This window comes from Panthera tigris, chromosome E1, assembly GCF_018350195.1.
Source record: "Panthera tigris isolate Pti1 chromosome E1, P.tigris_Pti1_mat1.1, whole genome shotgun sequence".
Lineage (NCBI taxonomy): Eukaryota > Metazoa > Chordata > Mammalia > Carnivora > Felidae > Panthera > Panthera tigris.
The window spans coordinates 57,606,442-57,623,189 of record NC_056673.1 but is presented as its reverse complement, the minus strand read 5'-3'; the positions used below and the strand labels follow the sequence as shown (position 1 = coordinate 57,623,189).

Sequence of the window (16,748 nt, the reverse complement as noted above, 5' to 3'; positions counted from 1 at the left end):
CGGGGTCTCGAAACTAGGGAGTGGCAGTCAGGACCCACATCCACACCCCAAACTCTGTCCGTCTGATACCACGTGTGGCTCTTAATGACCAACCCCGGGGTCAGGGGTGCTCCCCGGGGAGGAAGCCCCGGGTGGTGCCCCCGGGTTAGCCCGCCCAGGCAGCACCTTCACCCCAAGAGACCTGGGCCACGAGGAGCCCCCGCCACTGGCTCTGAGGCCTTACTGTCTCTTAGTGCCAGTGTGTGATTTCTCCAAATTGGAACAGTTCGGAGGTCTGGCTCGCCCTCCCCGTAAGGAAGTGAGAACGTGTTCATGCACCTGTGCGTTCGCTCCTCGGATCGGGAAGAACCCCTCCGAGTCTCTGGGTGCCGAGCACAGAGACCAGTAGCCGCGTGGTGTCCATCACGAAGGAGCCAGTAGGGGCTGGGGGCTTTGCTGGGTGCAGAGGACGAGGACAGAAAGGAGAGGGTCTCTCTGCAAGGCACCCCGTGGAGAGTGCATCCTGCCCCCGACTTTAAGAACAACGTGGGGCACGACCACAGGAACGGGCATGGAAGGCTGGCTGGGCAGGCTGACCCGGGGATAGCACCCGGGCCTTCCTCCCCGGAGCACCCTCGCGGGGGCCGTTTCTGGATGCAGGGGCTGGAGAGGGACGGGTGTCGGACATTAACCGCTGTCGGTCCCGGAAGCGGGGGCCATTCCAGAACCCCAAGTCCGCCACCCCCATGGCTCATTCCAACCTGTTGAGGGGCAGGGGCAGAGGGGCGGAGAGGAGAAAGGCGGGCTCCAGGCGGTGACCAGTGACCTCCCGGGCATGAAGGGGAGCACGGGGCACAGCACCCTCCTCACTTCCGTCCGTGCTCTCGCTGCTGCCCAGGGCTACACACACACACCCACACACACACTCTCACACGCAGCCCCCACCAATCCCTGCGCTGATCTTTCCCGCGTGGCTTCCTTCCAGAATGTCACAGAGAAACAAAAGGCATGTGAAACGGACCTGGCCAAGGCGGAGCCGGCCCTGCTGGCCGCGCAGGAAGCTCTCGACACGCTGAATAAGGTGCGGGAAGGGAAGGAGCAAGAAACGGACCGGCCAGAGGGGAGGAGAAAGCCGTGGTGTGCGTGTGCAAGCGGCCGCAGGCTTGTGGAAGCTTCCCAGGGTGGTCCCGGGGCCTGCGGGCCCCTTTCAGGTGCTCCCCATCTGTCATCTTCAGAACAACCTGACCGAGCTGAAGTCCTTCGGGTCACCCCCGGACGCCGTGGTCAACGTCACGGCCGCCGTCATGATCCTGACCGCGCCGGGGGGCAAGATCCCCAAGGACAAGAGCTGGAAAGCGGCCAAAATCATGATGGGCAAAGTGGACACGTTCCTGGACTCCTTGAAGAAGTTTGACAAGGAGCACATCCCCGAGGCCTGCCTGAAGGCGTTTAAGTGAGTCAGGCTCGGCCGCACCGCCCAGCTCAGCACAGTGGTGCCAGGGTCCCCCAGGTCCCCTCCCGCCCGCCCCGGCCAGAGACCTGTTCCCAGGGGAAGGCTGTGCCGGCCGGGGTGGGGCAGGGCCTCAGGCTGTGTGCAGCAAGGTGGGCCCCCAGAGCTGGCGGGGGGCGGCCTGGGGAAACGTGGCCGCACCCGGGTCCTGGGGCACCTCAGCACCCTCTTCCTTCCCCACCGGAAGGAGTCAGCGCAGGCGGAAAGGCCCGTGGCTCAAAATCCACAACAGCGCACGGGAGGGTCTAACAACCCGTCACACAGCCCACAGGACCACGAGAAACGCCACCAGGGCCCCTAGAGGCGAGAGCAGTTGCACACACACATACGCACACACACACGTGCGTGCCGTGTGCATCCGCTGACTCGGGCCCCGTCGTGCGTGTTTTCTGCTTCCCGCTGTTGTCACCGTAAATGCGCCACACCTGGAGGGGCAGACCCGGCGGGCTGGCCCGTGTTGCTGAGGGGCGGGCGGGGGGAGCAAAACAAATGCCGCCAAGGGGCCTCCACCACCGGGAGGCGGACGCGCGCTCAGCCTCCTCGCTGGCGCCCGTTCCCCCACGGTTGAGACGCCTGTGTGTGTGCAGAGATCGCGGGGCTCCTGGCGCTGACCGGAGAACACGTTTTCTTCCCGGTTCATCGGGCTCTCCTCTAACCGCCGGACGGCCTTGGCGGCAGGCAGAGTGTAACTTCCCTAACTGGTCCCAAACCGCGGAAGATTCAGGCCGTCTCCGTTCTGCCAGCTCCCCGACGGCCGCGGCTCCCGACGGGTGTCTAAACACGTACACCTGTCGCAACGTCAACCTAGAGGAAACAGGAAGTAAACCGAGGGCGGGGATGGCCGGCTGTACTCCCGGCCGACGTCCAAATTGCTCGTCGGTTCTATTTTGAATTAACCCATTCGAGAGCCTTTCTGCAGGGAGTTCAGTCTGTTACGCTTAATGACGTCACTGTCGCTTTTTAAAATACTGGTTTCGGGGCGCCTGGGTGGCTCAGTCGGTTAAGCGTCCAACTTCGGCTCAGGTCATGATCTCGCGGTCTGTGAGTTCGAGCCCCGCGTTGGGCTCCGTGCTGACAGCTCAGAGCCGGGAGCCTGCTTCGGATTCTGTCTCCCTCTCTCTCTCTGCCCCTCCCCTGCGCATGCTCTGTCTCTCTCTCAAAAAATGTTAAAATTAAAAAAAAAAAAAATACTGGTTTCCAGAAGGGTCTAAAGTGCCTCTGTGCCCCCTCACACCCCAAGCCACTTCTGGGGCCAGACTTCAGTGTTTCACTTTTTTCTTCTTCTTGAAGACCCTTCCCCACCACCACCCCCCCCAAAAAAAAAAAACGATTCACCGTGCTCCCCGGTAATTCGCTGTGCTCCGCGGTCAGCGGCCAGCTGAGGGCCGGAGGGACAGACGCAGGGGAGGCCTGAGGCCTGCAGAGCCCACACCTGCTCCCCCTCCAGGCCCTACCAAGGCAACCCGACCTTCGACCCCGAGTTCATCCGCTCCAAGTCCACGGCCGCCGCGGGCCTGTGCTCCTGGTGCATCAACATCGTGCGCTTCTACGAGGTGTATTGTGACGTGGCCCCCAAGAGGCAGGCCCTGGAGGAGGCGAATGCCGAGCTGGCGGAGGCACAGGAGAAGCTGTCACGGATCAAAAACAAGATTGCCGTGAGCACGGGTCCACACCGGCACCTGCAGCCCCAGGGGGCGGGGCGGGGCGGGGCTGCGGCGGGAGCACCGGAGCCAGGCGCTCACGCTGCCCATCACTACCCCACAGAGGAGGGGTGGGCGCGGTGGCCGCCAGGTACTCAGACCACGAATAACCCCCGCAGCCGCAGGGACCAGATGCCCGCACTCCTCGCTCCTCGGGCCCAGCCGGCAAGGGAGGCCCCGCTCGGCGCTCAGTGCTCACGGCCCCGCTGCGCTCGCTCGCTCCCGAGGATGCTGGGACGCCCAGCACGGCCCCACTTGAGGGCCTCTCCGTCTGTTTTCCCAGGAACTCAATGCCAACCTGAGCAACCTAACGTCGGCCTTTGAAAAGGCGACAGCGGAGAAGATCAAGTGCCAGCAAGAGGCAGATGCCACCAACAGGGTGATCTCGCTGGCCAACAGGTAGCTCTCTCGGCCCCGCGGGTGCCCCTCCTGTTTTCAGGTGCCCTGAAGGGTCGGGCGGCTTTTGGAGGGGGAGGAACAGCCCCAGGTGCAGGCAGCAATGTCCCCGCTTGTGCTAAATCATGAGGACAGACCCCCTGACGGACTACTGGCCAGTGTCCCCACCTCCCGGAGCCGGTAGCCCTCCACGACGCACCCCTACGCATCCCGTGACCTCGAGCAGGGGGGGAACCCCGCATAACCCAGACCTACCCCGACCTGCGTGGGATGCGGCGTCCACACACCCCACCCCCCCCAACCCCCAGGGCAGATCCCCCTTGCTCCCATTCTTACCGCCCGTGGTGTGGGCACCGGCTTCCAGGGCTTCCAGAGCAGGGCTATCCAAAGGGACTGGGGCCACACCCATCATTTTGTGTGTTCTAGTCGCCACCTTAGCAGAGGACAGAGAGGAAACGGACTTCAACAATGCATTTTACGGAACCCCAAATTTGATCATTCCAACGTGTGATCAGTTGTGATCACATGTGATCATTAAGAATGACCGGTGAGACCACTGATGCACGTTTGCCCCCGGGCCCTTGAAACCCACGCACACGCGTCAATTCAGACCGGCCACACGGGTGCCGGCGGCTGCCCCCCTAGACAGCAAGGCTTCAGGGCTTTGTCTTTGGATTTCCGAAAGCGACGCCCAGAGCCTGGCGCAGAGCTGCCGGAGGGGTCGGTCCTAGTGCATGGCTTCTGGTGGTATTTTCTCTGCCCCGGAGGGGGCTGGCAGCCCTCTGTAGCTGTGGTCGGTGAGACACGGGGACCCCGGGAGACCCCCAGGCTGCACGGCCCTAGCCTCCAGCAGGGTGCAGACTGGACCACGCCTGCCAAAAAAATCAAAGCGTCTCCCTGGGAGGCAAGGGCCCCTCGGGTGATGCTAAGGACGGGCCTCGGTGGGCCTGCGCTAAACAAATATTTCAATGTTCTCAGGCTTGTGGGGTCACACCTAGGGTCAGGGACCAGTTCTCAGGCCGGTGGCCCGTGACACATGATGCGTCCCCTGCAGTCCCTGCTCCACGTGGGCCAGCTGCCCTCTGGATGCCACACTGGCCCGTGCCCGCCGTGGCCACTCCACCTCTACCAGGACCTGTCACTTGCCAAGCCCGTGCTCGGCGGTGACCAGGCTGCAGCTTTATAGCGCGTGGGTGAAACATTCAAATAACGCAGCAGAGCAATGACATCAACGCAGAACTCGGTCCCCAGGTGCCTCCAGAAAGCATTAGTTTTGCTTCCCTGAAGCGGTCCTTCCCCCAAACGTCCCCCAACGCATTTCCACTGCCGAAGCTCCGAGCCAAGGAAGGATAGGAAATGCCCAAGCCTCACGGCATTAGAGGCGGAGGCCGCCTTCCGGTCTTTCCCTTGGCCCCCAGCCAAGGAAGGATAGGAAATGCCCAAGCCTCACGGCATTAGAGGCGGAGGCCGCCTTCCGGTCTTTCCCTTGGCCCCCACTGACCTCGTGTTTCCATTCAGGCTGGTAGGGGGACTGGCATCGGAAAACATCCGCTGGGCTGAGTCGGTGAAGAACTTCAAAAGCCAGGGGGTCACCCTGTGCGGGGACGTCCTGCTGATTTCCGCCTTCGTCTCCTACATGGGCTACTTCACCAAGAAATACCGCAACGAGCTGATGGAGAGATTTTGGATCCCTTATATCAATAAGTTAAAGGTAAGAGGTTGGGTTGCGTTCATGGCTCAGGAAACTTGGGGAGGCCCCTGGCAGGGCAGACCCAGCCAGATGCCACACTCACGGACGCTCTGGCCATTGCGGGTTTCAACTGTGGCCCAGAGACTCCTGGGTGACTCAGCTGGTTGAGCATCTGACTCTTGATTTCAGCCGCAGGTCATGATCCCAGGGTCGTGGGACTGAGCCCCCCGTGTCAGGCTCTGCCACGAGCGTGGAGCCTGCCCGGGACTCTCTCTCTCGCTCTCTGCCCCTGCCGGCTTACACGTGCACCTGCCAGTGCCCTCGCTCTAAAATAAACAAATTGTGGCCCAGCGTGCTGCTGCCCTTCTTGGCGGGTTCCCAGGGGCTCTGTCAGCTGCTTGGCTGTCTTCCAGACGACACGGCTCGTCCGTGGTCTAACCACAGACCTACCGTGTCACTTGGAGAGCCGTTTCCCGCGGGGCAGTAAGGCCACATCACCTCTTCTGAGAACTAGTGCTCCCCCCTGGCAGGTCCCCATCCCGATCACGGAAGGTCTGGACCCCTTGAGCCTACTGACCGATGACGCGGACGTGGCCACTTGGAACAACCAGGGTCTCCCCAGTGACCGCATGTCCACTGAGAATGCCACCATCCTGTGCAACACAGAGCGCTGGCCCCTCATCGTGGACGCCCAGCTGCAAGGAATCAAGTGGATCAAAAACAAATACGGCCGCGAACTGAAAGCCATCCGCCTGGGACAGAAGAGGTGCCCGATGGCGGCAGGCAGGAGCCGGAGGGGCGGGGGCGGGGGCGGGCTCTAAGCGTAGCCACCGGCCGCTGGGCCCCTGTGTGTGGAAAGTCACCTGGGGTGTTTCGTCCTTGTTAAACGGATGGGTGATCTTGAAATACAGATGCTGGCCTGCAGGTGGATTTGTTTTCCCACATTTGGCCTTGGGGAACAGCGGCGAGCGTGAAGAACCAAACTCGGGGCTCTCCTCTCTTCCCCCCAGTACCCGCCGCAGCTGCGGGCAGGAAGCATTCGCCTGGGCTCCAGCCCGGGCTGCGTCCCGCCCGGCCGTGTGCTGGCCGAGAGGCTTCCGGCTGGTCATTTTCTCATTTGTTATCTCTAGCGGGGCTGGCTTCCTTGTTACAGACAGTCACTAAGGCCACCCCGTGCGCCTTCCTGGAGCACTGGGGACATGGAGCCACACACAGAAGTGAGAACAGAGCTGTGCTCCCATAGGCCCGGAGGGGAGCGCCCCTTGGGGAAGGCGGGTCGCAGAGGGCATGCACTGCCGGCCCCTCGGCCGCTCGTCTTTAGGTGCCTTCTTGCTCTGACAGCTGTCCCTGGGGCACCCAGCGGTGCCGTCACTGAGCCCCCCGCATTAAATGCCCCCCGTGTCGTCCCGCAGCTACCTGGACATCATCGAGCAGGCCATTTCCGAAGGGCACACCTTGCTCATCGAGAACATTGGCGAAACCGTGGACCCCGTGCTGGACCCGCTGCTGGGCAGGAATACCATTAAAAAGGGAAAGTGAGTTCCAGATTCCATCCGTGCCAATGCCCTCAGTGGCCAGGTGCGGCCTCTGCGTGGAGAAAGCGTGGGGAATCCTGCCTTCCTGGTGGGCAGCCGGGTCAACAAAGTGCCGGTCCCCAGGGAGAGACTGGCAGGTGCAGGACAGCATCCCGGCCAGGAACACAGACACCAACACCTGCCGGAGACCCCCTGCCAGCAGCGGTCCTCGGTGGCCACGCTTCTTCCATTTTTACTCATCACACAAACCATGAGCCTGCAGTAGCTTTTTTTTTTTAAATTCAGGTGAAATCTACCCGGCATAAAATTAGCCATTTTATTTTTATTTTATATTTATTTATTTTATTTTATTTTATTTTACTCTATTTTATTTTTTTTAATCTTTATCTTTGAGAGCGAGAGAGATGGAGTGCCAGTGGGGCAGGAACAGGGAGAGGGAGACACAGAATCCGAAGCAGGCTCCGGGCTCTGAGCTGTCAGCACAGAGCCCGACGCGGGGCTCGAACCCACGGACCGTGAGATCGTGACCTGAGCCAAAGTCGGATGCTTATCTGACTGAACCACCCAGGCGCCCCCCGAATTAGCCATTTTAAAGTGAACGATTCAGTGGCACTGAGTGCGTTCACAGTGTTTTGCAAGCATCACCCCTGTCTGGTTCCAGAACACTTGCGTCCCTCCAGATGGAGACCCCGTACTCACGAAGCGGTCACTCCCTATTCCCCCCACTGGCCAGGCCCTGGTGCCCACCACTGTGCCCTCCAGCTCCGTGGATTTCACATAAAGGGAGTCCTGCGGCGTGGCTCTTTTGGGTCTGGCCGCTTTCCCTGAGCTGTGTCTTTAAGGCTCGTCTGTTCAGTAGTGTGTCAGGACCTCATCGTTCTTACTGCCGAGTAACCGTCCGCAGTGTGGCTGTGCCTCATTCGGTTCCTCTATTCACTGGTTGATGCAATGAGCTAGTATTACTTTTCTAATATAAAAAATATTAGGGGTGCCTGGGTGGCTCAGTCGGTGTTTCTCTCTCTCTCTCTCTCAAAAATAAACATTAAAAAAATTTTAATTAAGTCAACTTTGAAAATGTAAACGTCAAAGGTGTTAGGGGCCACCCTTCAATGCAGGGGTGCATGCAGAAGCCCAGAACAGAGGTAACAAACAAATATGCTGATGTACTAGCCTCTGAAAAGAGCTTGGTATGAGTGGTGATACCCGAGAGTTGAAGTTAGAAGCCTCCAAAGCAGTGAGCTCAACCAGAAAGGAGGGGAACAGAGAGAAGAGGTCCCCCCACAGTGGATCAGCAGACCAGGTTCTGGCCCTGGCTGTTCTCAGACTCCCCCCCACCCCGGGGGAGCTTCCAGAACGTAATGATGTTCTGAATTGGGACGTCAGCGTCCTTCTGGTGTTCGTGGCTCTGGGGTGGGGCCCAGGGAGAGTAGTTCTGGGCCAGCTCCCGGGTGAGTACAAAGTGTCGCTAGAGTTGACCAAGCCCCGCGATCCCCGCTATAAAGATTGGCACAAACCAGCCGGAGAGAGAGCAGGTGCACCTTCTAGAAGGTCCTGACCACAGGCCAGAGAGAAAGACTGGAACAAGCAGAGACACAGCCCTTTCCTGGTGACCCGAGGAGGGTTGGTGGTGGCAGCGGGGCCCGGGGCAAGGGGGCCGCCAGGCTGCTATGGGAGGTGGTCTCTGTGGGTGATACCGCAGCTCTAACCTGCCTCCCCTAACGGCCAGGTTCATTAAGATTGGCGACAAGGAGGTGGAGTATCACCCCAAGTTCCGCCTCATCCTGCACACCAAGTACTTCAACCCGCACTACAAACCCGAGGTGCAAGCCCAGTGCACCCTCATCAACTTCCTGGTCACCAGGGACGGGCTCGAGGACCAACTCCTGGCTGCCGTGGTGGCCAAGGAGCGCCCGGATCTCGAGCAGCTGAAGGTACCGGGGCCTGACGTCAGCCCCACGTGGCTCGGGGCGGGCTGTTCAGTCACAGCGAGGTTCCCTGACCCAGCAGCGGCCGCCCCAAAGCATCCCAGCCTGTCGCACCGATGGCATTAGGTGCATCAGAACGAGCCGCTCTTCCTCCCCGGCGGCCTCCCAAACCGAATTCCAGACCAGACGACTAATTCACTGACGGCAGAGGAGCCTCAGCGGTGCCCAGACGGCCCCATGCGCCAAACCGCTGCCCCACCAGCATGGCCTTTGCGGCCGGCCCCTGTGCGTGGTCAGAGCGGGCTCAGAGCGGTCCCAGGCCCTGCTCCCTGGCCACACACGGCTGCCCAGGACAGGCTCAGGCTTCTCCCGTCCATGCTGAGGCCTCAGCTGAGCGGTGGGGGCAGCGCCGGCTGCTGCCTGAGCCCGCCCCCCAGCCCCGCGGTCTGTCCCTCCTGCAGGCCAACCTCACCAAGTCTCAAAATGAATTCAAGATTGTTCTGAAAGAGCTGGAAGATTCCCTGCTGGCCCGTCTGTCGGCGGCGTCGGGGAACTTCCTGGGGGACACAGCCTTAGTGGAGAATCTGGAGACCACCAAGCACACAGCCAGTGAAATCGAGGAGAAGGTGAGCGCGCACGGCCGCCTCCGTGGGGGGCCGCCTCCCCCGGTCACTGAAAAGAGAAGCCACCGTCCCATGAGTGCCCCGGGGCCCAAGGCAGGGAGCAGCATGCCAGCTGCTGACAGAGGGTCCCCCCAGGCAGGGGACAGACCCACTGCCCTCTGGCGCTATCCACCTGCTCGTCCCACTCGAGCCCCATTTTTTTTTTTTGAGGTACAAGAGGCAAAAATCACAGAGGCTAAAATCAACGAGGCCAGAGAGAACTACCGGCCAGCCGCAGAGAGGGCGTCCCTGCTATACTTCATCCTCAACGACCTCAACAAGATCAACCCCATCTATCAGTTCTCGCTCAAGGTGTGGCTGCAGCCAGGCTCCGGGGCGGGGGGCCTGGAGTCCACAGAACCCCCAGCCGTCAGGACAGTCGGGGTCCAGGCTGCAGACAGGGGTGGGAAGAGGGAGCCGGGGCACGGGATCTGTTCCAGGCCGGCACCCCGGGGAGGGGCTCCTCTCCCGGTGCCCCAGACCCCCACCCGCCGCGGAAATAAACTGGAGCCCCCACAGGAAGCATGGGGTGGCCTCCAGCCCCATGAGCCTGTATGCACCCCTTCCCCAGGCCTTCAACATGGTGTTCGAGAAAGCCATCCAGAAGACCGCCCCGGCCGAGGAGGTCAAGCAGCGAGTGATCAACCTGACGGACGAGATCACCTACTCTGTCTACATGTACACGGCCCGCGGGCTCTTCGAACGGGACAAACTCATCTTCCTGGCCCAGGTGGCCTTCCAGGCAAGTCTGGCCTCCCTTCTCGAAGTGTGGTCCGCAATGCAGATTCCCGGGTGATGGCGTTCGTTGGAGTCATCAAACGATGCTGGGCGACCTGCTTGGGGTTCTGTTGACACGGGGCACGGTTGTAAGGTGGCAACCACTGGAGGGGAGGTCCGTTAAAGAGAATTCTACAAAGACCCATCACTCTCACCGCATTTACGTTAATGCCGAGCGAGCAGTCCTGCGCCAGCGGGCGGTTAACCACCGTGGACGCGGAACGCTCTCTCTTAAGGAAGTAAAGATACTGACGGATAAATAGTTCTCCTGTTCATACAGACAGACCCGCTGAAATTGACCAAACAGCCATTAAATTGATTGTTCCATTAAATCGATCAAACAGCCCCTCCACCCTCTGGTTCATGGTCTCGTGGGTGTGGCAGAAAACACGAATTTCTAGATAGCTTCTGGAAGTTTGCTTCCCTTCCAAACTCAAACTACAAGTCAGGGTCCAGGTCGAAGAGGTTTTCCTTCACCTGCATGAGTTCCTGAGCGGCAGGCCCGGCATGCGCTTTCTCCCCGCCGAGGGGGCAGCAGGATACTTGATGCGCGCCCTAAATTTCCAAAGGAGTTTCTCTTCTGACCAAGAGACAGAAAGAAAAAGAGAGAGAGGGTCTGACTCGGGTGAAACTCTGCTCCGTGGCGTCGGAGAGGAGCTGCGCGGCCGTCCGTCCGTGGCGCTGCGGTGACCGCGGCCCCACCTCCCCGGCCAGATGGACAGAGTGGGCCGAGCCTCCTCTCAAGGGCCGAGACCCGGCCTGCTGGGCGCCCACAGAGCTGGTGGGCACGCGTGACAAGGCGACACGGACTAGGACCCAGAAAATTCCCCGTCCCGAAACGTATGTGTATACGTACTGGAGATGTACGTGTCCCAAAGAACTGACTTGTATACGAACACAGCAGCTCTGCTGATAATCGCCACGAGGTGGATGTGGCCCAAACGTCCATCAGAGGATGAGTGGATAAACCACACGTGGTCTCTCCACACGACGGAACATCATTTGGCTACAACGTGGGTGAACCTGGAGGACAGAGTGAGAGAAGCTGACGGGAGCGGGCCACATCTGCAGAATTCCACTGCACGGGCAGATCCAGACAGAGCATAGACCCTGGGGTCACCAGTGGCCCCGGCTGTGGGGGGGGGGGGGGTGCTGTGCACAGGGTCAGGGGTTCCCTTTGAGAAGAAGAGAAAGCTCTGCTTCTAGATAGAGGTGATACAATTTTACGAAAATTTTACGCTTTAATAGGAGTAAGGCGGTACATTTTGTGTCCTGTGTGTTTTACCACAATTTAAAAAATCAACAAGTCGAGGTGAAAAGAAAGTCTTGCCCGGACCCAGAGGGCAGGACGGGCCAGGGGTGTGAGCTCCTCGGCCTGCCCTGGGTCTGTCTGTACGTCTGTGACCGAGGTCCCAGGTGCTCCTGCCAGGGGCTGGCGGCCGCCCTGCCCTGCTGTTGTGGGGTGACGTCTGAGCGGCCCCCGTGTCCCCCCAGGTCTTGTCCATGAAGAAAGAGCTGAACCCGGCAGAGCTGGATTTCCTCCTGCGGTTCCCTTTCAAGGCCGGGGTCCTGTCGCCGGTGGACTTCCTGCAGCACCAGGGATGGGGCGGCATCAAGGTGGGCTGCGGGCCCCAGCACTGCGTCCCCTCTCTGCCGCCCAGCCCCTGGGGCTCACGCTGGGGACGTTTACAAGGCAGACATTCAGCGAAACGGGGGGGGGGGGGTGGGGGGGGGCGCGGACCCCGGAGGAGGGGCCGGACCCCGGAGGAGGGGCCGGGGTGCAGAGGGCCACCTGCCGGCTCGCAGGAAACTCTACTTTCCTGTCTGAACCCGGCGGTCCTTACGACCCGCACACAGCCCTGCCTGCACCCCGCAGGCTGAGCCACGGGCGGGGTGGCCCCTCCACCACCAACCCCTACCTCCCGTTCTGGCTGAGTGCAAAGGGCCAAGGAAGCTCCTCCGATTCCGGGCACACGCACTCAGGGGCCCCGGGGGTCTCCGTTCCCCTGCGGTGGGAGCGGCCCCAGTCCCACAGGCCTCTGGGGGGAGGAGGCCGGCCCCGGGTCATGCGCTCCGTGGTTCTATCCGGGGCCCACAGTGGAGCCAGCGGCTCCTTTTTAGGGCCGAGCCAGGCGGCCCACCCTCCGCCAGCCCCCGGGGAGCTGAAAGGCCATCTGCCCCCAGGCCCTGTCGGAGATGGATGAGTTCAAGAACCTGGACGGCGACATCGAAGGGTCCGCCAAGCGGTGGAAGAAGCTGGTGGAGTCAGAAGCCCCGGAGAAGGAGATCTTCCCCAAGGAGTGGAAGAACAAAACTGCGCTGCAAAAGCTGTGCGTGCTGAGATGCATGCGGCCGGACCGCATGACCTACGCCGTCAGGTGGGCGTGGCGCCCGGGGTGGGGGAGGAGCTGCCTGTGGCCCCACCCTGTGGGGGGTGGGAGGGACGGGGACCCCGCCCACTGGCGCTCCGCCCCCTCCTCCTGCCAGCCTGAGGCACAAGTGATGAGGAAACAGGACACCCCACCTGAGCCGTCAAGATTCTTCAAAGTGTGGGCGTTAATGGCTCTGGGGCCACTCAGAGTCCTTTTAAGATGTAGTGGGAACAGTGGCACAGCCATCAGCACCCCAGGACTTTGATGCCCTCACTGGCTAAATTGAAGCTCAATCTTTTCCTCAGTTTTGGCTCCTTTGCAGAGAGAACTGTTCCAATTTCGTGAATAATTTCTCTGCCCCCGAAACATCTGCACGATTGGAAAACTAATCACCATGGCCTTTCGGCAAGCCATCCCGTTCACGCCCCTGCTGGGACTGTCCTCTCGCAGAAAGGCTCCAGGAGCCACAACGTCACAGAACACCTGCACCGATCCCCCACGGGTGACTCCTGAGATGTCCCATCCACCCTCCCCTGGAGCGGAGAGGACTTCCCTCCGGCCCACCAGGGCGACCAGGGAGGACGGAGATGCCACCAGAAGGAGGGAGGACAGAGCAGACAAGGAACCAAGCTCAGTGTCTGTTCTCCGACATGACACATTATGGTGTCTTTGCCGTTTGTTTGTCCTAGCAGAGCCCAAAAGCAGCCAGATTCCCCAAACGGTGCCTGCGTCCCTAACAGAACTCCCCTCCAACCAAAGCAGCGGCCGGACTCTGCCACTGGCTGTTCACAGACATTTCTGTTTTGCTGTTTGCTGGGGGCTCACGGGCAGGGCAGGAAGGGGCCAGACAGAAACAAGAAATCCCCGTCACGTGCTGGAAGAAGTTAGAACAAAGTCTGGGAAAGGTCAGGGTGAAGGACGCACACCCGGCCAGCACAGCGGGCACACGGCCCCCTGGGGGAGCTGGGCATATTCGGGCGTCCCCGCCGGCTGCCTCCAGAGCACTGTGGTGAGTCACCACCTGCGCCCACTCTCCAACATGGCACGATACGGTGTCACGAAGGAAGGAACTCGGACCCCGTGAGCGTCTGCACCTTGCAGGGGCCTGGGCGGCCCCAAACACCAGGTGAACCCAAATCCCGCTGTGACGTTTCTGCAGTGTCCCTGGGTCTAGAGAAGCAGTGCAGCTTAAAAGCAAGGGAATTCAAATCCACAGCGAAAAACAGCAGCACTCATCAAGGGCATACTGTGTGCCAGGCACCATTCAAAGCATGAGATCACTCGGGGGGGGGGCCCCCCCGTGGCCCGAGGCTCACTGGCCCAGAGAGGGCGGCACCTGGGGGTGGGGGTGCCGGCAAACATCGCTCCCAACAAAGGCCCTGGTTTGCAGCAGTTTCTGTGATGTGGCTTCTCCACTGTGGCTGTCACGGCTGGGAGCGGGCTCCCGCAATCCTCTGCCAAGGACTCGGCGCCCAGAGTGGCGGAGCCCATCAGGAACCAGTGTGCGCCATTCATCGTTAATTCACCAGCAGAGAATGACCACGTGGCCTGGCCACATCATTAGTAACCGTGATTTAGTGACATTCCTGCCTACGTTCCAGAAGTCCTTCCTGGACAAGGATCCTAGCATCCACATTCCCAGCCAGTTCCAAAGGCCGGAATCGAGGACAACTGGAGGCCTTCGGAAGGCGTGCCCCCGCCCCTCCTGGCCAGGGGCCAGCGTCAGTTTGGGAAACTGCACAGAAGCCAGCGAAGGCCAGAGCACGGGGTGAACACTGTAAAAGTGTCCCTGGAAAGTCCTGAGCCTCCGAGGTTCCCCACGGAGTCAGAGGGAAGGAGTTGGAGGGTGTGGGGTGGCCTCCAAGAGGCCACCTGACGGTCCTCCAAGATGAGGACAGAGCATCCAGATGGCCGGCTGCTTGAGAGCGAGCACCTCCTCTCCCACTGTTCTTTCGGACTGACTTGCTTCTTCTAAAGACACTGAATCCTAGCATTTTAGCTCCTGTGACTCATTGAGAATACAGTAAGCTCAGCCGTCGGTGATGCAGGGAGAGGGGCAGAGCGAGATCCAAAGGTCACCCCAAAGAACACTAGATCTCCCATGAGAGGGGCCTCGATGGACCCCAGACTTCTGAGGGTCAAGAAAGACAGTTTGGGACTTGGAACAAAGAAGTGCTTTTGTGAAGAGAGATATTGATGTACATTCCTTTTTTTTTTTTTTCCCCTGTGATTTTCTGATGAACCATGTTTTGTGGTCCTTGAAGTTCACCAAAATGGCTACGATGTGAACATCCTTCCTCCTCAACCCCTGGTCGGGGGACCGCCAGGACGCAGAGCCCCATCTGTGTTCTCCTTCTTGCTGCCCTTGCTGGAGCAGAGAACTTGACCCGACCCCTTCCTTGGGGGCACAGAGGGCTCTAAGGACCCAGGGGCCTCCTGGCACCGGGGCGTGCTCACCTGCGATGTCCTGGGTTGTGGCCCCACTGGGGCTTGTGTCCCCACCCCACCCCCAGGTGACCTGGGAGCCTCTGAAAATGGGCCGTGTGACACGGCCTCACCTGCTCGCATGCAGGCCTCTCCAGGGAAGTGTGCCCTGCAGGGCCGGGCAGAGACAGGGGGTGCCAGCACCTGCTCCCCCTCCACACCCTCTCCCTGCAACGAGGAAAGCCCCCGCAAGGACTGCCTTCCGGCCGGGGACATCCTCTGCCTTAGAAAGCCTACTAAGAAATGGCCCTTCCCCCTGGGGTCACAGCCCACCCTGTCCCCCTCTGCCTTCGGGGCTGACCAGTGCGTCTCCCTCAGGAACTTCGTGGAAGAGAAGATGGGCAGCAAATTTGTGGAGGGCCGGAGCGTTGAGTTTTCCAAGTCCTACGAGGAGAGCAGCCCCTCCACGCCGATATTCTTCATCCTTTCCCCAGGCGTCGACCCCCTGAAAGATGTGGAAGCCCTGGGTGAGTGTGGCCGGCTGGGGGCGGGGGGGGGGGGGGGGAGAGGGTGTCACAGAAGGGGGCGGCCACCTCATTGGTTGTCAGCAAATGCCCATCAAAACCGCGGTGAGGTCTCATAGCTTCTGTCAAAGACCCAGAAAGTGATGGGCATCAGAGGGACACAGAGAAACAGGAGCCCTCGGCGTGGCTGGCGGGCCGTGAGAAGGCTCAGCCGCCGTGGAGCGCGGGCCGATGCTTCCTCAGCGGTTGTACGCGCAATCGCCACGTGACCCAGGGATTCCACGGCCGGGACGCGCCCCGAGCGTGAAAACAGGTGTCCGAGCAGGTACTTCGTAGGGCTGTTGGCTCAGCCAAAAGGCAGATACAACCCAGCGTCCCTCAACTACTGAATGGTTAATCCCAACGTGGTAAATCCATTCAACGGGCTGGCGCTCAGCCGCAAAAAGCAATAAAGTGCCAACACGCGCAACCCGCAAGGAGCTAGAAAACACTGCACCGGTTGGAATCCAGGCCAGACACAGAGGCCCCATTTATGTGGTTCTGGTTATCTGAAACATCCGGGATAGGTAAATCCGTAGCGACAGACCGCTGATGTGGCAGCGGCGGGGGGAGCGGGGAGCGGTGGAGGGAGAGGAAGGGGAGGGGCGGGGCATCATTCGGGGTGATGAAAACGTCCTGGAACCGGATGGATGGTTGCACAACATCGTGACTATTAAATGTCACCAGACTGTACGCTTTAAGGTGGTTCTTAAATGGGTAAATTTGACGTTCTGTGTGTTTTACCACAACACGAAACCGAGCAGGAAGCGTGTGGAATTCTCAGCTGGGTCGCAGAGCCTCAACCTTCGTCAGAGGCCCCCCATGCATTTCCTCTCCTTTAGGGAAGAAACTGGGATTCACCATAGACAACGGGAAACTGCACAACGTGTCCCTGGGGCAGGGACAAGAGGTGGTGGCCGAGAATGCTCTGGATATGGCGGCAGAGATGGGACACTGGGTCATTCTGCAGGTACGGAGGCGCCCCTCTGGTGCAGGGGCTCCCCACCCTGAGGCCGCCGCGGGGACAGGCCCGAAGCCTCGAAAGAAAGCCGGTCATGGGGTTCGCGCCCACAACCGTGGGAGGGGGCAGGCGGCTCCCAGGACGCTGGGGTTGGGCCCGAGGACCTCTAAAGAGATGCTGTTCACAAAACACCCGAGTGGCCAACAGCACCCCTCCTCCTCCTCATTTGGGGGAAGCGATAGTGGCCGGGGGAC

The 16,748-nt window shown here is 60.5% G+C and overlaps 1 protein-coding gene and 1 long non-coding RNA gene across 6 annotated transcripts in view; one reads left to right on the top strand and one right to left on the bottom strand.

Moving 5' to 3' along the window:
• The window catches only part of DNAH17 (dynein axonemal heavy chain 17), a 106,516-nt gene that overhangs the window by 80,802 nt on the left and 8,966 nt on the right, over positions 1-16,748 (top strand). For all 5 annotated transcript variants that reach the window (XM_042966512.1, XM_042966513.1, XM_042966514.1 and 2 more), the window contains 15 exons: positions 965-1,060; positions 1,215-1,432; positions 2,937-3,144; positions 3,473-3,588; positions 5,104-5,296; positions 5,806-6,041; positions 6,688-6,810; positions 8,537-8,741; positions 9,197-9,361; positions 9,569-9,709; positions 9,969-10,139; positions 11,669-11,791; positions 12,359-12,552; positions 15,349-15,497; positions 16,376-16,503. In XM_042966512.1, coding sequence (XP_042822446.1) covers positions 965-1,060; positions 1,215-1,432; positions 2,937-3,144; positions 3,473-3,588; positions 5,104-5,296; positions 5,806-6,041; positions 6,688-6,810; positions 8,537-8,741; positions 9,197-9,361; positions 9,569-9,709; positions 9,969-10,139; positions 11,669-11,791; positions 12,359-12,552; positions 15,349-15,497; positions 16,376-16,503 — 2,466 coding nt within the window. The remainder of the gene's footprint in view (positions 1-964; positions 1,061-1,214; positions 1,433-2,936; positions 3,145-3,472; positions 3,589-5,103; positions 5,297-5,805; positions 6,042-6,687; positions 6,811-8,536; positions 8,742-9,196; positions 9,362-9,568; positions 9,710-9,968; positions 10,140-11,668; positions 11,792-12,358; positions 12,553-15,348; positions 15,498-16,375; positions 16,504-16,748) is intronic.
• LOC122233556 lies at positions 2,807-5,168 on the bottom strand. Its single transcript, XR_006211160.1, has 3 exons — positions 5,087-5,168; positions 3,922-4,018; positions 2,807-3,117 (listed from the first exon to the last, which is right to left on the bottom strand). It is a non-coding gene; the product is annotated as an uncharacterized LOC122233556 (long non-coding RNA).